Source organism: Eulemur rufifrons, chromosome 7 (assembly GCF_041146395.1).
Source record: "Eulemur rufifrons isolate Redbay chromosome 7, OSU_ERuf_1, whole genome shotgun sequence".
NCBI classification, from domain to species: domain Eukaryota; kingdom Metazoa; phylum Chordata; class Mammalia; order Primates; family Lemuridae; genus Eulemur; species Eulemur rufifrons.
In genome coordinates, this window is record NC_090989.1 from 200,894,022 (window position 1) to 200,917,839 (window position 23,818).

Sequence of the window (23,818 nt, forward strand, 5' to 3'; positions counted from 1 at the left end):
TTCAGGCTGTTTGGACTGGGTTCTCTGCCACCTGCAACAGACAGTCCACACAGATTCAAGTGGTTAAGACATGCCGGGTTGATGGCAGTACGTGCAGACAGATATGTATGCACGTGTATACACATAATTTAAGGTACAGATGACCACAACTCTCTTTTGTGCTCCATTATCTTTCAGGGCAGGTCAGGGGTCAACAAAATGTATCCCTCTGCCCAGCTGCTGCTATTGTTTCACCCAAATAAAGAGCTACGTTCAATGGATGCACCAGGAAAACCAGGGCGAGAAGGGGGGGCGGAAGTGGCTTGATTCCTTCTCTGTGAATAGAAATGGCCCCAAGGACTGTGGAGAAGGGAAGGATTTTAGCCCACAGAGCAGGAGGCGGCTCTGCCTGTCCCTGTGCCGTATGTTGGGGACGGGCCTGACGGTGTAGGTGAGACCTGCGAGGCACATGAGCATCGCACAGAGAATCAGCGAAAATCTGACCCGCATTAAAGTTGACTTTTCCAAATAAGAAAGGTAAATTGCTATTTTCTTTATAAATTATGAATCTTTTTGATATACTCATCTGAAAGCCATATATTGCTTAACAAATGTTTATTGATGTTAATCAGAAGCTGTGCAGCAGCACAAGCGGGAGAAAATGGACCTTCTGGCCGGCACAGCAGGGGGCGAGGGGGCAGAGTGGCGGGATGGCACAAGAGAGGCAGGGGGGCTGTCAGGTGGAGCAGGTGGCAGGCCCTGTGGCTGCCCATGTGCCGCTGTGTCAATGGACGTGTGCCCAGCGAAGGGGACATCACCCGGGGGGCTTCCACTGGGAATCGTGTCTGACGGGGCTTGTCTTTTCTCCTGAGGGAGAGTCCTGTGGAGGTCAGAAAATAAAAGACTCTTAGAAACACAGCATAGAAAAATTCACAATCACAATATCTGTCACACACAGTGGAGAAAATCAGGTATAATCAATCCAGATCCAAGGGGTATTTCACAGGACTCAGGAGCAACAGGTACGTTAAGTGGGAAAGGGCAGCAAAAGGACAGTATAGAATGACACAAGCCTCCTAGAGTTTAAGGGAATAGTACATATATACTTTTAAGGACAAGGTTAATGCAGGGAAATTCTAGCACAGACAATGGCTAACTGAAGCTTTCCCCCTTTGCTTCCCTCTCAAATTAGTTACACACAGGGAACTGTGCCAATATGAAAGAAATAAAGGACACGCAGGCATACTTGATGAATAGGCAACTAAAACGTTTTGGAAGCACACAAATGGTGTAAATACAAAATTCCACATGCAACGTGGACAGGACAGGAACGTCTTACATCCTTTGTCGTATGCAAAGGCACAAAGACACACACAGGTGACCAAGGACACCATGAGACAGGATGTGATTAAAGATCACAATGGGAAGGACACTGTGGACAACTGTAAGGAAATCTTAGACTATATAAGGCCCAGCACAAGATTAAGCAGCAGTGGGTACATGTTAGTCTCACAAGGAAGGTGCAGTTTTTCTTACATAGCCTTGAAGTTACCTCCTTCACTGCCTGTTGGAGGGGACAGCATATTGGGGTGCCCAGAGGTTGACATGGACATCAACATCCAATGTCTCAGCCTAGAGGTAGAAGATGTGGTATAAACTGAGGCAGGGCTAGCTGCATTTCTTTAGGCTGGAAGGGGTTTGGGTTCAGGCAGAGGCAGAAAGAGCAACCTGCTGTGAAACGCACATACCTGCCTCTCCAAACCACCTCATGGTTTTCGAAGAATAAAACTCTCCTAAACCTGTTCTGGAGATTCACGAGCAATTGCTAACTGGTAGCTGCTTTTTCCCCGTTATCTTAAAAGTTTATTACCTTGAACAAAAGAAAATAGCAGCTTACATGACTGAATATTTGTTTATGGGAGAGGGATGATGTCCTCCAAGCTATGCATAAAGTGAAGCCTATTCTAAGAGATGTCCCAGTTCAAGATTAAGTCCAAAGTAAATATATAACATGAGCATAGTGTGCTCTCAAACTGTTTCCAAAACAGACATGCTTTAAATGAACTATTATACTAAGATTAGGGGGACAGAAACTCATCGTTATATAACAGAGTATCCTACGTTGTTTTTAACTAGATACTTTAAAAATCTTCTTACCTAAGGAACACGTATAAAAAAATCCTTTGTGACGAGTCTTTTATCCTTTATAAAGAATTCTAAAAATCCCTAAGGGGTCAACAGAGCCTTAATGTTCAAAACCAAAAAACTTTTTGAAAAAATTAACTGTTTACAGACACAGAAAGAGCGACAGACTGGCTGGAAGTCTGCAGACCCACCTGGCAGGGACAGCTACTGGACTACACTGTCCAGAGGAGTCTGACCGGGACCACACTATCTCCGAGTTCTAGCTCAGTCATGGTGTCCTTAGAATTCAAAAAGCACAGCTTCTTTCCCTGAAGGGTAAGCAGAGATTTGCAATTCTGCTTCTATTGTTCCAGCGCCTCTCTGTAAAAATCCTTCTAAAAGATTGAAATGAGAAACTAGCAGGTTCTTCCTTTCCCTCATTCCCCATGTCCAGACCAACCATGACATCTTGTTGGTGTCACTTTTCTAACCACCTTTCAGCCGGCCCGTCCTCTCCACTGCTATTGCCAGGGTCTCAGTGCAGAGCCTCAGGCCTCATCTTCACTGGGCTCCCTGCCTCTGCCCCCACCTCCAGCCTATGCGCTCAACTGCTGAGAACACCCTGAAATATAAACGGGACCTTGTTGCTCATCTGCTCATAACCCTTCTGCAGCAGGCTGAGTCTTCACGATCAGGTTCAGACTCCTCACCCTGGCCTGCAAGTCATACTTGGGCCTCTGCAGCCTGGACCCTGCATGTCTCCAGGATTTGCCTTCTGTCATTCATCCAGGAACTTGACTTTCTGGCCCTCCTGATGGCATGCTGTGCCTTGGTAAAGCACCAGGTCAGAGAATGCTTACAGGACCTATTCTCTATGCCTGAAGGGCTGGCATCTTTCCGTTCACTCTTCCAAACTCAACCAGAGGTCATCTCCTCCACGAAGGCTTCCCACATGCACCACCCCCCAAAAGAGAGTGAAATCACTTGTTGCTGTGAATTTAGGTCACGCACACCACATTGTATTGTAGTGACGCTTCCTTCCTGGAGCTCCCTCAGAGCACAGCTATCATCTTGTCACTGTGCCCCCAGTGTCAGCAGAAAGGCTGCCAAAGCAGGTGCTCAGAAAATGTTCTCCTAAAAGAACAGATTAGTTAATCAACTAGCCGGTGGGATTCTGGTCGTCCCAACGTGAGGGAGACAGGGCTTTCAAATAAACTGCTCAGGAAGAGCTGCCTGGCCCTGCATTTTTGTTTGAGGATTCTGCCCTTTGCCTTGGAGAATGGCTCTAGGCAGTCAGAGAAGGACTGGGAACAAAAGCTGTCAGTTTCCATCGCTTGCCACTCAGCGTCCATTCTTTTCCTGAGGCAGCAATCCTTACATTTTACTTTAGGGGAAGCAGCTCTAAGTCTCTGGGCTGCAGATGACGTTCACTCCACCCCAGACCTTTCCCAGCTACCCTGGCCACTGACAGGTTCAGACATGCCCAGGGCCAGCACACACGGATCAAGGAGACAAGCCCAGGCTTGGGCTTGAGCAGAGCCGTGTGCAGGAAGAAGTTAAGTCTGTCCATGCTGAGCTCATTGGTGGAACTAACGCAGAGGAGGCAGAACTAGGAAATGGGCCCCGACTCGAGGCCTGGACTTTTTTAGTTGCGTGACCTAACAGATGCCTTTTTTATTTCAGCCTGTTTGGACTGGGTTTTCTGCCGCCTGCAACAGAGAGTCCTAACTGATTCAAGTAGTTAGACATGCTCGGTCGTTCCCAGTACACACACACAGACATGCGTAAACACGCAAATGTACACATAATTTAAGGTACAGATAAGTATAAGTATCTTTTGTGCTCTGCTATCTTTCAGGGCAGCTCAATGGTCAACAAAATTCATCCCACTACCCAGCTGGTGACATTTCTTTGGCAAAATAAGGATTTAGGATCAATGGGTGCACCAGGAAAAATAGGAGAACACGGGGAGGCAGGAGTGGTTTAGCTTCTTCCCTGCAAGTACAAACAGTCCCGAAGACTCTCGAGAAGAAAAGGATTTTAGCCACCCACAGAGCAAGAGGCTGCTCCATCTGTCCCCATGCGGCACACTGCTGGCTGGTGACATGGCACAGGCGAGACCTGTGGGGCACATAAGCATGGCAAACCGGGGACGGACAGATGTCCTGCCATGATAAATTAACCCTCGTCAAAGTTACAGACCGTTCTAAATAGAAAAAGTAAACTGATACTTTCATCATAAATTATTAAATTTGTGACATAATAATAATTTTAAAGGCAAATATTTCTTCAGAAGTTTTATTCATGTTACATCACAAGTTCTACAAAGGAAGCAACAAAACCAATTGATTTTTCTGAGATCTATAGTCGTCCTACTGCCTTGATGTAGGAAACAGTAAATACAGGAAGTATCTGCTGATGTTCAAGTCTGTACAAGGAAACTCAGAAAAATTCTATTTATAACAGACAGCCCCAATATCACAATGGGCTGCATATTCTAAAAGTTCATCGAGTTGGTAGTTATGAAAGTTTGAGCAATATTTTCCCCTTAGGAAAGTATTCAAACTGCTGGATATATTTCACGGTCTAGCCCACAACAATCTACATAAGCAAAACAGTAGCTGTATGACATTTAAATTTTAAGAAATAGCAATGTATTTCTTAAAATTCAGGTTGCATGAATTTGAATTCCCATTAATTTTCTTGTTTTGTATCGATAACTGGTTACATTTTTTAAAACTCTAATCTACTTAGAGTTCCTAAAGGACAGGCACTCTGGATTTGTTAGCTAGAACATCTAGCCCGTATCAGTCCATTCTGATACAAAATGTTTTGGCTGCCGATTGAAAGCATACTCAGTGATTGGGCAAAAGAAGACTTAAAAATGAGGTCCAGATGACACATGTGTTAACTGTCGTCAGCCCTCCTCTGCTCCATCTCCGTGGCTCAGTGCAGCACAAGTGGCTACGTGGATAAAATAATAAAGCCACTTGACAATTTTTAAATTTTGCCAATGAGATCCCATACTTCAAACTTCTTTCAAAAGATCCTGTTGCGTTTTATCCTAACACCATCACGTTACTGCTTTGGGCCTCATGCAGATATCTAAAAGCACATGAAAAAGTGGGGCCGAGCGTCCCTGCTGTGTAGGTCCTTCAGCAACTTGAGAGATTAGGTATAGTTAGTGTAAACTAACAAAACTCTTCACATTCTTGCCTGAGCAGTTTATAATCAAGAATGAAGCTAAAATTTGTTGAGCACTGCCTGTCAGGCCTGTGCTCCGCGGTTTAAGACTCACTGTGTAACTACACCATCTGGACAGAATCATACCATTAACGACGTAATCAGACCTTCAAAAGCCTAAACCTAGTTGATGTCGACTGTCAGTCTGATGGTTGGGATCAGGCAATGTTTGGAAACGGCAACAGAAGTAGAACAGCAGCATCGTGAGGATTCCCACAGAAAGTAGGCTGACCTGCAGCACGTCTGGTTTCAAGACGAGCCTTACTCAGAATTCCACCCAGAGGTGCTTGTGTCAAAGCAATGACTTGCCAAAAGCTAGGCACCCTGCCTTCCAGACCAAGCATTAACTTCCTTTTTCACACAGTAAAGCTGATAAAACAGAAATATTGCACTAGCAAGAATCAATTAATAAAACTAATATGAAAAAGTAAAAACTATCACAAATTGATTGCATTGCCTGTGGCAAGAGGAAAAACTCCCACTTTTGGTAGGCTTCAGAAATATCCTATGCTTGCTGTAAAATTTTGAAGGTAGTAAGGGTTTATTGAAGGCATATGGAGCCTTTGTTTCAAACCTTTTCACAGTCTTTAAAAGCCACAATCATTCTCAAGTTGGAATTTTGTATAAACACTCACATACGGAAGAAAAAAGTCCAACATATTGGAAGCTGAAAATGGAAGTCAATATGCTTGTTTCAGAAATTAACGTAAGTCCAGGCATCCTGTCTCTCAGTAGTATTTTCCATTAGTCAAAGAATAAGCCTACAGGTTGAGTGATCCTAACCCATTAAGCCTGTCCTTATTCTTCCAAAGAATCATTTGTGTTTAGATATTGGCTACCATGTCAGGCCACAGATCAGGAAAATAAATTTCGCTTTCCACAGTGAAAAGTACACAGCATAAGAAAATACTTAAAGCATACATAAAAGCCTTAAAATGACTCAGAGGCCAGGGAGGAGTGAGGATAAGACTATGACTTCTCTCTGAGGCGTTGCCAGCCTTTGATTTTTTTAATTTCAAGTGAACTTTCTCTTGCAGCTCATCTCCACAACAAGAGTCCTAAACAGGATAAACACAGAATGACAGAACTGGAAAGAATCATTCAAGTCCCCTCTGGATGACTGATCCATTTAGTAGGTTTTAGCAGTCTGTACAAGGTCATGAAACTTACTAGGTAGAAAGCTGCCCCTCAGGCACCCGAGATACACAACCTCTGTTTCATATCTACTAGAATCTCAATTTTTCTGATACCTGACAGGCATAACTCCAGTGGCAATGTAATTTGTGTTCAAATGTATCCTCAGGGGGATACTGAAACTTCTGATTTTTGGCATTTAGAGATTCTCCATGATTTTTGTCACAATTTAGGAACTACTAGCAATATTGCATCAGATATTGACCTCTCCCTAGTGATTTCTTCCCGAATTATTTGTTTACATACAAAATAAAAGTGATCAGAATTTAAAAACAACAAAAAAGACTAAGCTACAGAGGTAGGAAAGAAGAGGAGAAAGCAATAATCTGCCGAAGAACTGATCTGTGCAGGAAGGCAGACTCCATCTAAGTGAAGACTCAAGCTTTTTTTTTTGAGTCTTGCTCCTTTGTCCCAGCTAGAGTGCGTAGCATCATCATCGCTCACTGAAACCTCAAACTCCTGGGCTCAAGTGAGCCTCCTGCCTGAGCCCCCTGAATATCAGGGACTACAGGCAAGTGCCACCACACCTGGCTAATTTTCCTACTGTTGGTAGAGATGGGGTCTGATTCTCGCTCAGGCTGGTCTCGAACTCCTGGCCTCAAGCAATTGTCCTACCTCGGCCTCCCAAGTGCTGGGATTACAGGCAGGAGACATCGCACTTGGCTAACCACCCAGAATATTCTAACAAAAACCCTGTGTCTCCCGTTTCAGTTCAAATACATGAAATAAATGTAATTAGGAAAAAAGGGAAAAGGATTCATGCCTGCACCAGACCTTCATTGAGTTTTCTAAGGGGGCACAAGTGTAGTGGCTTGAAGCGCCTCCTCTGGTCACAGACCTGACTCTGCCTGAGACTTCTTTGCTGTAGGACCATAAACATGTTCCTTATCTCGGAACCTCATCTTCAGTGTCTTCTATGAAACGGGGAAAATCTACTCCACAGGCTGGACTGTGGAGAGGTACTGAGTGTATGCATATTATATTATCAATATAGTTACTTTACATAAAAAATGTGTGTGTGTATTATAAATCAGTGTGAATAAAATGAGTACATCTAAATATCTATAGACATCTGTCTACCTTAGCACATAGTAATAAGCATTCAAATAATGGTAGCTGATATTTTTATCAATGATAGTCTGAAGATGACCAAAAAAGGAGCACAGAGGAGACAGTTAAATAAACTCAAAGATTTTAATGACGTGCAAGGTTTTACTTAAAGAGCCCATTATGGCACAAAGTGCTCGGACACAAAGCTGCCTTTCTGAACTGAGGCAAACCTGGACACCCCTCCATGCTTGGGGCTTGGAGGGGAAACACCTGTTGATATTAAGCAGGGACGGAAGGCGAACAGCCACATAAATGGTACCTGGCTCCACCTTCTACGACCCAAGTTTCAGAGGCAGCTGCATTTTACCCTAGTCCCTGTGGGGGACCAGGAGGACTGGGACAGGCCACGACATGACCCTGAGAGGAAGGATTTATTGCGGGGGTCAACAGACTGTTTCTGGATTGAACTCACTGTCTCTCTCGTGGCTCACGAACCCCACCCCCAAATCGGCAAGGCCCTTTAGACCATTCTGTTCTACTCAACCTCGAACGGGGGGGGGGGGGGTGTCTCAGTAAAGGGGATGGGGCTGAGGAGGGAACAGGAAGGCGGACTGAAACCTCTGCTTTGCCTGACTTCCAGTTACTGCTCATGGACGTCAGAAATCCTCCCATGTCTGCCATTTGATATCCTAACTGTAAACAGATGACACTAGTTAATGTGACTCACCTAAGTCATACATGATTAATGTGGAGAAATTAAGGAGACTGAGAAGCAAAACTTGGCTTCCAGTTTAAATAATGGCAAGAGCGTGACACTGAGCAGGGTGCTCATAGACCACGGGGAGCACAGACAAACAGAGGAGGGGCCACTGATTATTGCAGACCTGAGAGCACTCCTAGCTGTCCTGTAAGACACAGGTGACAGACAAGGGCCCCACCAAGCAAGCCTGCAGGAAACCTCAGACAGACTAAGCCACGCCAGGCTTAATTTCAAAGAATTCCCTCGGGGGAGTCCTGAAACTGCAGGGGCTCTTGGGCTTCTGGGACTTGTTCCTGGAAAAGAGGACTTTCACGATTTGGTCTCAGTTGAAAGTGGGATCCTTTGTTTTGCCTCCGGAGGCAACCAATATTTCTGTCTGCAACATGCCTACCAGATCATGGAAATGAAGTCAGAAATACCTCGAAGGACCCTCAGAGTTTCCCAAGGCCACCAACGGCAGCGTAACTAAATAACACATGAAGCATTTTATACACAACTCGGATGTGCTAAGATGATATTATTATTTTTGGGGGGAATAAACCAGGGGTTTTATCTCCAGAACTATACCTTTGAAGTGAGTTATTCTGCTCTCAAGATAACTTACTGAGAGAGAACAATTTGAAGGTTTTGACTTTAAGAAACGTAGTGCTCATTAATGATGATGAAGTGAGCAAAGAAACACGCCCTCTCCTTCTGTCTGCAGATGCTGGAATGGATGCGGCCCCCTGCTGGCCGCTCTGGAGCAGCAGCCCTTTGCTAGCAAGAACTGAAGTTCTGCTGAACTGCAGTGACCCTGCCCCGCGGATAGATAAAAGACTCTAAGGTCTGTAATTTCTATTTTAATGGTTTTAACATATAAAGTTAGATATATATAAACCAGAAAAACGTGAGTGAAAGCAGAATGAAAAATACCTGGGCGGTGGCTTCATGCAACAACAGTAAAAAAACATTTTCCTTCAGCTCTATATGTTCCTTCCAAAGCTAACATCACGGACACTTACCTCATTCTGAACCTTGCCAGGATTTTACGGAAAAAACCCGGGCTCTGGGTCGGGCGTGATGTTGTTGAGCGAAGCGGGCTGGGAGAGGCAGGAGGGCTGTGGTTTGGTTGCTCCCCATGCTGACCATGGAAAGTAGCGTTGAGATCAAGGCTGCTAGGGACATGGGCTCCTGAGGTGGCCACAGTGGTGGGAATCTTCCCAGAAGGAGCTGGAGATCTTGGATTTGGAACAGTGATGCAGAGATCAGAAAATCAGAGACTCTTACAAACATGACATATAAAAACCGACAATCACAATATGCCTTTTACACACAGTGGAGAAAATCCTGTATAATCAATCCAGATCCAAGGGGTATTTCACAGAACTTATGAGTAATAGGTATGTTAAGTGGGAAAGGGCAGCAAAAGAAGAGTGTACAATAACACAAGGTTCCTAGAGTTTAAGGGAATAGTACGCATATATTTTTAAGGACAAGGTTAATGAAGGGAAATTCCAGCACAGACAATGGCTAACTGAAGCTTTCCCCCTTTGCTTCCCTCTCAAATTTATTACACACAGGGAACTGTGCCAATATGAAAGAAATAAAGGACACGCAGGCATACTTGATGAACAGGCAACTAAAACATTTTGGAAGCACACAAATGGTGTAAATACAAAATTCCACATGCTTAAAGCAACATGGGCAGGGCAGGGACATCTTACAACTTTTGTAGTATGCAAAGGCACAAAGACACACACAGGTGACCAAGGACACCATGAGACAGGATGTGATTAAAGTAAGATCACAATGAGGAAGGACACTTTGTGGACAACTGTAAGGAAATCTTAGACTATATAAGGCCCAGCACAAGATTAAGCAGCAGTGGGCACATGTTAGTCTCACAAGGAATGTGCAGTTTTTCTTACATAGCCTTGAAGTTACCTCCTTCACTGCCTATTGGAGGGGACAGCATATTGGGGTGCCCAGAGGTTGACATGGACATCAACATCCAATGTCTCAGCCAACAGGTAGCAGATGTGGTATAAACTGAGGCAGGGCTAGCTGCATTTCTTTAGGCTGGGAGGGGTTTGGGTTCAGGCAGAGGCAGAAACAACAGTTCGATGGAGCTGTGACCACAGAGCAACCTGCTGTGAAACGCACATACCTGCCTCCCCAAACCACCTCATGTTTTTCAAAGAATAAAACTCTCCTAAACTTGTTTTGCAGATTCATGAGCAATTGGTAACCAGTAGCTGCTTTTTCCCAAACAGTCATCTAAAAAGTTTCTTACTTTGAACAAAAGAAAACAGCAGCTGACATGACTATTTGTTTATGGGAGAGGGATGATGTCCTCCAAGCTACGCATAAAGTGAAGCCTATTCTAAGAGATGTCCCAGTTCAAGACTAAGTGGCAAAGTGAACATATAACATGAGCATACTGTGCTCTCAAACTGTTTCCAAAACACAGAGACGTGTTTTAAATGAACTATTAAACTAAGATTAGGGGGACAGAAACTTGTCATTATATACCAGAGTATCCTATGTTGTTTTTAACTAGATACTTTGAAATCTTCTTACCTAAAGGACATTTACAAAGAATCCTTTATGAAGAGTCCTTTACCCTTTATAAAGAATTCTCAAAATCCCTAAAGGGTCAGCAGAGCTTTTATTAAAAAAAAAAAAAAAAACTTTTTGAAAAAATTGAACTGTTTAGAGACACAGAAAGAGTGACGGTGGCTGGGAGTCTGCAGTTCCACCTGGCACAGACACCTACTGGACACAACTACCCACAGGAGTCTCACCAGGACAACAATATTCCTCAATTCCAGCTCAGCCATCATGTCCTTGGAATTCCAAAGGTGTAGTTTCTTTCATTTAAGGATAAGCAGACATTTAGAATTCTGATATTATTCTTCCAGTGTCTTTCTCCCGAAATCCTTTTGAAGGACCGACACTTGGAGGGGACCAGGTTCTTCCTTTCCCTCACTTCCCATATCCAGACCAACCATGACATCTGGTTGGTGTCAGCTTCCCGCCAGCCTTTCAGCTGGCCTGTCCTCTCCACTTCTACTGCCAAGGTCTCAGTGCAGAGCCTCAGGCCTCATCTTCACTGGGCTTCTGCCTCTACCCCCACCTCCAACCTATCTGCTCAACTACCCAGAACTTCCTGAAAATTTAACTGGACCTTGTTGCTCATCTGCTCACCACCATTCTACAGCATGCTGAGTCTTCAGGATGAAGTTCAGACTCCTCTGCCTGACATGCAAGTCACAGGACCCCTGCCATCTCTCCAGGCTTTGCCTTCCATCATTTTTCCTGGAACTTGACCTGCTGGCCCTCCTGATGACGTGCAGTGCCTTGGTAAAGCACCAGGTCAGAAAACACTTGCAGGACCTATGTTGCCCTGTGCCTAAAGGGCTGGCATCTTTCCATTCACTCTTCCAAGTTCAACCAGAGGTCATCTCCTCCATCAAGGCTTCCCACATGCACCACCCCCCAAAAGAGAGTGAAATCACTTGTTGCTGTGAATTTAGGTCACGCACACCACATTGTATTGTAGTGACGCTTCCTTCCTGGAGCTCCCTCAGAGCACAGCTATCATCTTGTCACTGTGCCCCCAGTGTCAGCAGAAAGCCTGCCAAAGCAGGTGCTCAGAAAATGTCCTGGTAACAGAGCAGATTAATCAACTAGCCGGTGGGATTCTGGTCGTCCCAGGCCTGGACTTTTTTAGTTGCATGACCTAACAGATGCCCTCTTTTATTTAAGCCTGTTTGGACTGGATTTTCTGCCGCCTGCAACAGAGAGTCAACAATTCTCTTTATGTTCAATGTGTTTACTTGAAAACAAGTACTACCACTTGACACTGACCTCCTCAGTTTGGTCCTTAGTTTACTGATGATATCGGAGCCTCCACTTGTGCTTTTCACCAACGATTTCCCTCGAACGGGAAGGCTCCTGATGGCAGGGCGATCATTACACATTGCGGTTCGGTGTTCCTGTGCCTGCAGAGTGAAACCGTGCCAACTTGCTGGGGGTCGAGAGTTGGGTTGAGATGCGGTGGTCACAGAGTCATTATTTGTTTCTGCAGCAGCTGGTGGTGCTGGATTAGAATCCATGCTGCAGAGGTCAGAAAATTAGAGACTCTTACAAACACAGCATATGAAAATTCACAATCACAACATACCGTTTACGCGCAGTGGAGAAAATCAGGTATAATCAATACAGATCCAACTGGCATTTCACAGAACTTAGGAGTAATAGGTAAGATAAGTGGGAAAGGGTAGTAAAAGAATAGTATATAATGAGACAAAGCCTCCTAGAGTTTAAGGTAATAGTATATATATATTTTTAAGGACAACGTTAATGCTGGGAAATTGTAGGACAGAGACTGGCTAACTCTAGCTTTTCCCCTTTGCTTCCCCCTCAAATTGCTTACACACAGGGAACCATGCCGACAGGACAGAAACGAAGGATACGCAGCCATACTTGATGAATAGGCAACTAAAAAGTTTTTGAAGCACACAAATGGTATGAATATAAAATTCCACGCGCTGAAAGCAAGTAGCAGAAGGGCAGGAACTTCTTACAGCCTTTGTTTGTGTGAGAGGGATGATGTCCTCCAAGCTGTGCATAAAATCATGCTTATTCTAAGAGATGACTCAGTTCAAGTCTAAGTGGTAAAGTGAATATATGACATCAGCATAATGTGCTCTCAACATTTTCCCAAAACACACTGACCTCGTTTAAATGAACTCTTATAATAAGGTTATGGGTATAGAAGCTAGCCGTAATTTCACACTGTATCCTCTGTTGTTTTAACAATATAGTTTAGAATCTTCCTACACAAAGGAAATTTACAAAGAATCCTTTATAAAGCACAGTCAAAATCTCTACAGGGTGAACAGAGCCTTTTTTTTTTTTTTTTTTTTTAAACCAAAAAACTTGTTAGAAAAAATTGAACTGTTTAGAGACACAGAAAGAGTGACAGTGGCTAGAAGTCTGCAGTTCCACCTGGCACAGACACCTACTGGACACAACTACCCACAGGAGTCTCACCAGGACAACAATATTCCTCAATTCCAGCTCAGCCATCATGTCCTTGGAATTCCAAAGGTGTAGTTTCTTTCATTTAAGGATAAGCAGACATTTAGAATTCTGATATTATTCTTCCAGTGTCTTTCTCCCGAAATCCTTTTGAAGGACCGACACTTGGAGGGGACCAGGTTCTTCCTTTCCCTCACTTCCCATATCCAGGCCAACCATGACATCTGGTTGGTGTCAGTTTCCCGCCAGCCTTTCAGCTGGCCCGTCCTCTCCACTTCTACTGCCAGGGTCTCAGTGCAGAGCCTCAGGCCTCATCTTCACTGGGCTCCCTCCCGCGGCCCTCCATATCCAGTCTATCCAACTCAATTGCCGAGAACTTCCTAAAAAATCAACTGGAGTTTGTCACTCATCTGCTCACAACCTTCGAGGGCATGTTGAGTCTTCAGGATCAAGTTTAGACTTCTCACCTTGGTGTGCAAGTCACACATCTTTGGGCCCCTGCAGTCTAATCTCTGCCTTCCATCATGCTCCTGAAACTTGACTTTCTGGCTCTCCTGGTGATGGGCAGTCCCTTGGTAAAGCACCAGGTCAGAAAACACTTGCTGAGGCTATTCTCTATGCCTGAAGGGCTGGCATCTTTCAACTCTTCGAAATTCATCCAGAGGTGATTTCCTCCATGAAGTCTTCCCTGATCCACCCTCCCAGTGAGAGTAAAATCACTTCTTGCTGTGATTTTAGTTCACGCATGCCACATTGTCTTCTTGTAGGGACACTTCCTTACTGGAGCTCCCTGTGAAAGCACAGCTATAGTCTTGTCAATGTGCCACCAGTGTCAGTGGGAAGCCTGACAAAGTAGGTGGTCAGTAAATGTTCTGATAGGACAGATCAACTAATAATGTAGCCACAGGGATTTCGATAACCCCAACATAAGAGAGACATGCCTTTGAAATAAATTACTCAAGAAGAGCTGCTTGGCCTTGCATTTCTGTTTGAGAATTCTGCCCTCTGCCTTGGAGAATGGCTCCAGAGAGTCAGAGAAGGACTGGAAACAAACACCTTCAGTTTCCTTTGATTGCCACTCAGTATCACTTCTTTTCCTGTGCCAACAATACTTAAATATTGCTGTAGGGAAAGCAACTCTAGGACCCCGGGCGGCAGAAGAAGTTGACTCCACCCAAGACTTTTCCCAGTGACCTGGGCCAGCAACAGGCTCAGAGATACCCAGAGCCAGCTCACACAGACCATGGAGACAACCCCAGGCTTCGGTTCTAGCAGAGCCACGTGTAGGAAGACGTCAGGTGTAAACAGGCAGAGATCAGCTGTGGAACGACCACAGAGGAGGCAAAACTGGAAGACAAACTCTGACTCTAGGCCTGGACTTTTTTAGTTGTATGCCCTAACTGATGCCCTTTTTTATTTTAGCCTGTTTGCATTGGGGTTTTCTGCCACCTGAAACAGAGAGTCCTAAGTGATTCAAGTCAGTGAAGAAATGCTGGGTTGTTCTCAGTACATGCACACGGACTCACGTATCCAAGAGTACACATAGTTTTAAGGTACAAACAAATACGACTGTCTTCCATGCTCCACTATCTCTCAGGGCAGGTCAGGGGTCAAAAGAATTTATCCCCCTGCCCAGCTACTGACACTTTTTGCCAAAATAAGAAGCTTGGGTCAACGGATGCACCAAATAAAACAGGGGAGGAAGGGGAGGCACGAGTGGTTTAGCTTCTTCCCTGTGAATACAAATGGTCCCAAAGGCTCTGGAGAAAGAAAGGATTTTAGGCACCCACAGACCAAGGGGCTGCTCTGGCTGTTGCCATGCAGCACACTGCCAATGGCCAGATGGTGCAGGGAGACCTGGGAGGCACACAAGCATGGCAAGGAGGGGATGGACAGATGTCCCGCAGTGAAAAACTGATCCTCATCAAAGAGACCTTTCTAAGTAGGAAATGTAAGTCAGTATTTTGATTATAAATTATTAAATTTTTTGACATGCTAATTTTAAAGCCAAATATTACTTAAGAAATTTTATTCATGTTTCATCACAAGTTCTACATAGGAATTAGCAAAACAATTTGTTTTTCCGACTTCTACAGTAGGCCTACCACCTTGACGCAGGAAACAGTAAATGCAGCAAATATCCACTGAATTTTAAGTCTGTACAATCAAACTCACAAAAATTCTAATTATGACAGACAGCCCCAATATCACGATGGGCTCCATATTCTACAAGTTCATCAAGCTGGTTGTTATGAAAGTTTCAACAATGTTTTTCCCCCGATATGATGGTTCTATTGCACAGTCTAGATAAGCAATCTACATAAGCAAAACAGTAGCTGTATTACATGTAAATCTTAAAGAAATAGCAATGTATTTCTTAAAATTCAAGTTGCATGAAGTTGAGTTCCTATTAATCTTCTTAATTGTTTTGTATTGAGCAGTGATTATCTTTCTTAAAATTCTGATTGACTTAAAGTTACAAAAGGACAGGCACTGATGATTTGTTAGCTAGAACATCTAGCCCATATCAGTCCATTCTGATACAAAATGTTTTGGCTGCCGATTGAAAGCATACTCAGTGATTGGGCAAAAGCAGACTTAAAAATGTAGTCCAGATGACACATGTGTTAACTGTCATGCTCCATCTCCATGGCTCAGTGCAGCACAAGTGGCTACGTGGATAAAATAATAAAGCCACTTGACAATTTTTAAATTTTGCCAATGAGATCCCATACTTCAAACTTCTTTCAAAAGATCCTGTTGCGTTTTATCCTAACACCATCACGTTACTGCTGTGGGCCTCATGCAGATATCTAAAAGCACATGAAAAAGTGGGGCCGAGCGTCCCTGCTGTGTAGGTCCTTCAGCAACTTGAGAGATTAGGTATAGTTAGTGTAAACTAACAAAACTCTTCACATTCTTGCCTGAGCAGTTTATAATCAAGAATGAAGCTAAAATTTGTTGAGCACTGTCTGTCAGGCCTGTGCTCCGCGGTTTAAGACTCACTGTGTAACTACACCATCTGGACAGAATCATACCATTAATGACGTAATCAGACCTTCAAAAGCCTAAACCTAGTTGATGTCGACTGTCAGTCTGATGGTTGGGATCAGGCCATGTTTGGAAACGGCAACAGAAGTAGAACAGCAGCATCGTGAGGATTCCCACAGAAAGTAGGCTGACCTGCAGCACGTCTGGTTTCAAGACGAGCCTTACTCAGAATTCCACCCAGAGGTGCTTGTGTCAAAGCAATGACTTGCCAAAAGCTAGGCACCCTGGCCCCCAGACCAAGGATTAGTTGTATTTTTCCCTCACTAAGGGCTCAGTTAAAGCACATAGAACCTTTGGTTCAAACCTTTGCACAGTTTTTATCAGCTGTGATAGAATTCTGTATAAACACTCACATATAAAAAAGTCCAACATATTGAAGGCTGAAAAATGGAAATTAATGTGCTTCTTTCAGAAACTAACATAGGTCCCGACATCCTGTAGCTCACTAGTATTTTCAATTAGTGACGAGGTAAGATGTATAGATCAAAGAGAAGAAGAGAAAGCAATCATCTGCCTGAGAAGTATTCTGTTCAGAGAAGGCGTAATGCATCCAATTGAAGACTCAAGCATCATTTTTTCAGAGACAGGGTCTTGCTCTGTTGCTCCAGCTAGGATGCTGTGGCATCATCATAGCTCACTGCAACCTCAAACTCCAGGGCTTAAGTGATCATCTCGCCTCAGCCTCTGTAGTGGCTGGGACTATAGGCCTGCACTGCTACGCCCAGCTAATTGTTGTAGTTTCGGTAGAGATGGAGTTTAGCTCCTTCTCAGGCTGGTCTTCAACTCCTGACCTCAAGCAATCCTCCAGCCTTGGCCTTCCAAGTGCCAGATTTACACGTGTGAGCCACCACACACAGCTACGAGCATTATTTTTAAGGGTCAAACACTTGTCACACTGACTGCCTTTTCTGAAGGTAAAAATATGACCACCAGTAGTTCAGCCCTCAAATTCAATTATTTTCCACAGTCTTTCAATTCATTTTTCAGATAGAAATAAAGGAAAATCCAGACATTATTACAGCTGTGGGCACTGTCTTATCAGTTTTGGCGCTGAGGCTCTGTTCAGCTAAAGATGAAGACCATACTTTCAAAAGCACAGTATTTCGATCATTCACGGTAAGGGAAACAAGGAGGCCCAGGTCAGGACCTGGAGGCATCAGCTTCAATAAGGAAGGTGTCTGCAGGGGGAACACAGACAGGAAATGACTCCAAAGAAATTAAAGAAGCCTTAAAAACTATTTAAAACTGAACACTCCCTCTCTTGACCTTGTTCTCTATGTCTCCCGGAGGTGTGGCTCCTGCCTCAGGTCCTCATCCTGCTCCCCCACCAACTCCCAGCCTTTGCTCAAGTTATTAATGTGCACGAAACAATCTCTATTTCCCTATTGGCTGTTCTACAATGAAACCATGGCTTACTTGCTATCTGCCTCCTCTAGGAAACCTCCCTGGTTTAACTCGATCCTTTTAATCATCATATACAGCCAGCCAGCCAGGAGGATGGTACCCAAGACAGGAATTTGGAATCCTAGTGTCTTGCTAAAAATTACCACTCAAATTTACCTTACCTTCAGAGAATACTTACTGTTATTATCTGAATTTTGATTTAAAAAGTAAGAAATGGAAATTCTTCCATTTCTCTTCTGAAAAAACAAATTTTCTTGAGAACAGGTAAAATTTTATACCTTTTTGACATTCTGAATCACTGAGTATCTATCATCTGTAGTTCTCTCACTGCAAACGTACCTATGCTGTCTTCCCACTCGCGTCCCACCAGGTCCCGTGTTATTCTATAAAAAAAAAAAAGGGGCATTTTTGTCTTAAACTATTTGGGAAGTACAGTACAAGGGGGAAAAAAAGAACTCATCTACAGAAACAGGAGTACTCAGTCTTTAAACTATGCTAAAACATCCACAGTAATGGCCAAAAGATCAGAAAACGGAACAAGGACAGCAACCTCTACCCTCTCTTCTGGTAGAAAAGAACATGAAAAACAGCTAACGTAGGGCGACTATGATAACGGTTTATAATAATCAGTAAAGTAATAATGCACAGACTACTAAAAGCAAAGTTGTCGAGGTCACTGCTCAGCCTAACCCTAGCGAGAGAAAGACTGCTGCTTGAACTGGAATCATTAGCACGCAGCTAAGAGAAAATGAGAAAACCAACAAACCACAACACACACCCAAAGGGTTTCTTAGGAAACTAAAGTTCTCGTAACACACAGACTTCTCAGAAACAGTTCATTTGGAGAGATGTGGAATCACAGTGTTAAAAAATGACACCCACATACTCAGGCAAAAGGATTTTTCTCACTGCTGGAAAAAGTCACAAAAGCTTATGTATCTATGTTCTTCTTTTCAGGCTTTTTCAAATAATTTAAAATGTTCCATTTACTTATTAAGGCTTATTATTTTGAAGTTCCAATAATGGCTTATAATGGTCATAGGAGTTAGATTTGGTATTTGCAGGTAAATTTTAAAAATGATATATCAAATTCATTATACACATCTAAACAATAAAAACTAAGAAACTACTAGTTTACATAAGCTGATCAGTTACATAAAGGGTATTTCAGCTCTTCCTCTCTGGTTACTCTTACCTCAACAGATTTTTGCAGTAAAAAGTTATAGGTGGCACTGATTTCATTGGGTCGTTGATGTTTCAGGGACTCCTCAATGTCTTGTTCTTGGTAGCCCATCTGCCGTAGCGTCTCTAAAAGAGAAGGGTAAAATACAGTTTATGTGTTTTGTTTGGGTAAGAAATCATTCTGTTACAGGGTACAACGATTTTCTTTATAAGATCTAAAAGATCACACATTTTCTTACACAAATGAGCGCTGGATTCTGAGTTACTGGGTGCTGCTGTAGATTTAGTTAAGTTTCTAAATATGACAGAACAGATAAGCTGATTCATTATATAACTTGGGCTTAACGTTCCATTATTCACATTTTAGGCACACGCATGGATCAGGAGAGAAATCTGTTACTTATACAAGCACAGGCACACGCAAGCACGTACCACAGAGTACTTACCAATGCATTTTTCATCATTCATGTTCCTCTTGACCTCCCTGTACGGCACCAGTGGCTCCCTGTGTCCCATGTTGAGCCACTTGTCCTCCATAATTTTCTGAAAAGGTGAACTGTTCATTAGCAGCATAAAATAAAATAGTCCGATAATCGCAATATTTAGGAAACTTTATTTTCAACATTTCACTGACTGTAGTCCAAAGGGTAACTTAAATTTTTCTCAATGTCTCAACTCCTGCTTCAAATGTCCCAGGCAAATAAATATTCAGTATGCCCCACAAGCCAAGCTAAGTTCTAAAAATACTCTAAAAACTCTCCAAAGTTGTTACTTATTTCCACTTCTGTGATTACCTGGACAGAGCTTCTTCCAAGTGGGTTTATCACCAGTAAACCCCTCAGTAGTTTTTGGCACTGTCTGGAGACACAGGAGGGGATGTCATACTTGCCTCCTTTTATTTGTCTCATTACCTCCTGTGGGCAGGGAGAGAGGAAAGAAAACTAGTGAGTCAACTTTTAGGTTAAAAAACAACAGAAAACCCACGGAAACCCCTAAACTGATAGAACATTAAAAATATAAACCCATATAATTTTATAAAACTGCTTCTAGTTTTGTGTACTACGTGGATGCAACAACCGCTTCCAATACCTTAAGATTGTCCCCTTTGAAAGGGAGGGTGCCGGTAACAAACATGTAAAGGAGGACTCCTAGACTCCAGACATCTGCAGAGGGGCCGTGGTATGGTTTTCTCCTCACAATTTCTGGCGCGACATAATACGGTGTCCCACAGTAGGTGGTCAGTGGAGTGCCCGGTGTAAACTGTGCACTGAGGCCAAAGTCTGCCAGTTTTATTTCTCCCTTGGCACTTAGGAGGAGATTCTCTGGCTAGAGGGAAAACATCAACAGAAATAAAATTTAAGCAAAATATAATTAGAACTATGCACGATTAGGCATTTCATAAAGCAGCTTTTTGTAATGATATAAACGTAATATCCCCTAATTAATGAAATGAGAAAACATTTCTTCTAGAAGTAAAAAACAGGAGACAAATTTGAACTCCTAATTTTATCACATTAACAATCACTACCAGACACGAAGTGCTAGAATAATCATCATTAATTCGTATACTAATGTAAGTATCAACTGCCTCAAGATAAAGAAAGGTTTTGAGAGGTTTTTTTCATTTGTTTGTTTTGTAGAGACAGGGTCTCGTTCTGTCACTGGGGCTAGAGTGCAATGGTGCAATCACAGCTCACTGCACTGCAACCTCCTGGGCTCAAGCAACCTTCCTGCCTCAGCCTGCCGAGTAGCTGGGACTGCAGGCGTGTGCCACCATGCCTGGCTAATTTGTAATGTTATTTTTCTTATGAGATAGGTTTCACTATGTTGCCCAGGCTGGTGTTGAACTCTTGGCCTCAAACAGTCCTCTTGCCTGTGCCTCCCCAAGTGCTGGGATTATGGGCCACCATGCCTGACCCTTTGGAAGATTTTTTACATGAAAAATAATCAGGGGCTTTTAAAAAAAACTGGGCACTTGATGAAGTTGATAGTCACATTTTACAAAAATTGCTACAAAGCTGTCAAATGGCTATCATTGGGGAAGGAAGAATTCCAAATCCCATTGAAGAGACAAATCACAGCCACTTCCATTTATTGCAACAAATATTTACTATGTAGCGACTACACAACAGATGTTATATTAGTGTCTGGACATATAATAAGCAAGACAGATAGGGCCCTGCCCTCAGGAGCTCACACTTCAGAAGGGGAGACGGAGAAAGACAAGCAGCTGCCCTGAGACCCTAGTGCTGTGTAACCGAGGAGGAACGGGGGCTGTCGGCCTGGACCTGAAAGGGAGGGGCTGCTTCCCAGAGGAGGCCATGTCGAAGCACAAGAAGGTGCAGCCGGTCATGATGCGTGTGTTGATGGGCGCTGTTTCAGGCAGAGTCCGAGAACACACAGGTGACAGAGACAGCGCGGGTTTCACTCAAGACACTGAAAGTGTGTGGGAGACAGAGTCAGGCAGAGATGGCTGGGGAGGATGGTCAGGGCCGAATCACAAAGGGCTGTACCCAACAGGTTTGGGTTTTCATCCTAAGGGCGATGGGAAGCCCCTGCAGAGTTGTTTAAGCAGAGAAATAACAATGTTACATGTGGTTTTAAAAGAGTCCATTCTGGGCGCAAGGTGGAAAACACACATGAGAAGAAGAGACAGGGAAAATTGGAAGCAGAGAACAGGCAGGAAACTAGAGTTACAATCAAGTATGAGGTGACGGCGTCTGGCCTGGGACAGTGTAACAGAGACAGGAAAGAGTGAGCGAGTGTAAGCAATAGTTAGACAACAGCAGGAAAAGGACCTGGTCACTGAGTGGATGGCAAACCAGAGGGACACCTCAGGAACATTAGTCACGAGAAGGAGAAGTGAAGGTTCAAGTTCAGGATGGAAGAGTTTAGGCTTTGAACTTGCTGTACCTGAGGTGCCTGAGGGACACTCTGGTGGAGAAAGACACCCCTTGGTCAGCTGGCCCCTGGAGCCTGGGAGAGCCCTGTGGCTGCAAGAAGGGATTTGGGGTCATTGACACACAGGTGGCCACCGCAGCTAATGGAGGAACACGAAGCCACTGAGGGTGGGCTCGGAGAGGAATGAGCCAGTCAATGACAATCAGGTAAGGAGAGAGCAGGGGTGAGGAGCAAGCTAAGACTTAGAGTGTAGAAAATGTTTAGGGCAAAGACTGTGACTACGAAGAGAGGAAAAGGGTGTATCTGGAAGGGGACCTAAGGTGGAGAAGACTTTTGGTAAAAAGAAGCTATGCACTTGAGCAACGCTGCTGGTGAGAAGCAAGCAGAGAGAGAGAGTGAATGACAAAATGGAGAGAAGGAGGCATCGGACAGCGCACAGCCCACGGAGGGAGAGGGGACCCGGAACACAGAGGCGGGGTCAGCAGAGGTGCCCGCTTTCCTGTAACATGAGGACAGGGAAGGATGCGTGCAGGTGCAGGTACTGATCCATACGAGGTTCTGCTGGAAGACTCAGGGAGTTTCTGCCTGGTGTCTCCATTTTCTCTGTGAAATAGGAAACCTCATCCTATGCCGGGGCGGAGGCTGTGAAAGAGTCTCAAATAGGCGCTGCTGTTAACAGGAGACAATGCTACCTGGAGAAGTAGAAAAGAATGCCAGGTGGCCCCGAGGACACTGTCCAGGCGTGACCACACACTTCCGGAGGAAGCACCACACACATCCCTTTGGCTGTGTGATGACTGTCTCTCCAGAGATCAACCACCAGCACCTTAACTGAAATGTAAAATGCTTCTCATAAACTTCACTTTTATTTATTTCGAATGCTCTACTAGAACTTGATTGAAAGGATCCAATTATCATGAGATTTATTTTTGTTTCATTATGTATAATAACAAAATCTAATCTACGCCTCACTTGTGTGATGAGAGAACTGAACACGTACAAATAGAGCACACACTTAGGACGCTGGTACGTACCTTCAGATCCCTGTGCGCCACAGACATCCTGTGGCAATACTCCACCGCGGAGACCACCTGAGTAAGGAGAGACGGAAGGGTCAGTTCGCACAGGTGCAGATGCATAATTAAGATGAAAGTAACTTCGTTAATGTTCACACATGCAAAACACTCAGTGAGCACCTCGATGTGTGGATTTCTAAAAGCAATTTCCTTATGCTTTGAACTTTTCAATCTGGAGAAATTCAGGCGTGAGGGCAAGAAGAGACAGGTGAGGATGTCGTTCCTGTTCTCTCCAGTTGTAACTGCAAGTGTCTTCTTGGACTCTTCCTGCTGACACTCCACTTGTTTTTGAGCCCAACACCAGGATGCAACCAACGGCCTGCATCTGGAGGACCAGACTGCCCCCAGGCCCAGGGCCAGATGGCTCCGGTGCAACCTTCCCATGACTGTGTAACCAACTCAAAACCCAACTATGGAAGTTAATAGACTGACTTCACTCTCTGAGGGTCAGGTTCCTCTTCCTTAAAATGGAGAAATGAATGTGGCATGTGAACTATGAAAAGTGCAATTTTGTGTGTGAACTATGAAAAGCACTGTTAATTAAACAATTGTTTTACTGAAATTTCACGTCTACTGCCAACTTTTTAAAAACAGTCTTCTTTTCTAACATTAAAGCTTTATATGCTCATCATAGAAATTTTAGGAAACATAGAAAAATATATACAAATATATGCCCGTGTTACCATTAAAGGAGGACAGCATCTCTTGTTGTTTTGTATTTGCTTCTAGTCTTTTCTTTGGTATTTTGCATGTAAATTTATTAATATTAATTTTTTTATTTTTGAGACAGGGTCTTGCTAGGTTGGCTCAGGCTGGTTTCAAATTCCTG

At 43.8% G+C, this 23,818-nt stretch overlaps 1 protein-coding gene across 1 annotated transcript; it reads right to left on the reverse strand.

Moving 5' to 3' along the window:
- Window positions 1–603: 603 nt before the first annotated feature.
- LOC138385907 (MAP/microtubule affinity-regulating kinase 4-like) lies at window positions 604–23,540 on the reverse strand. The gene is made up of 9 exons (XM_069472092.1): window positions 22,948–23,540; window positions 20,102–20,338; window positions 19,807–19,926; window positions 19,459–19,555; window positions 19,026–19,138; window positions 18,170–18,213; window positions 12,200–12,448; window positions 9,352–9,567; window positions 604–859 (listed from the first exon to the last, which is right to left on the reverse strand). The coding sequence occupies exons 1-9, from the start codon at window positions 23,371–23,373 to the stop codon at window positions 604–606; spliced, it is 1,758 nt and encodes a 585-aa protein (XP_069328193.1). The 5' UTR covers window positions 23,374–23,540.
- Between the last annotated feature and the right edge of the window lie 278 nt (window positions 23,541–23,818).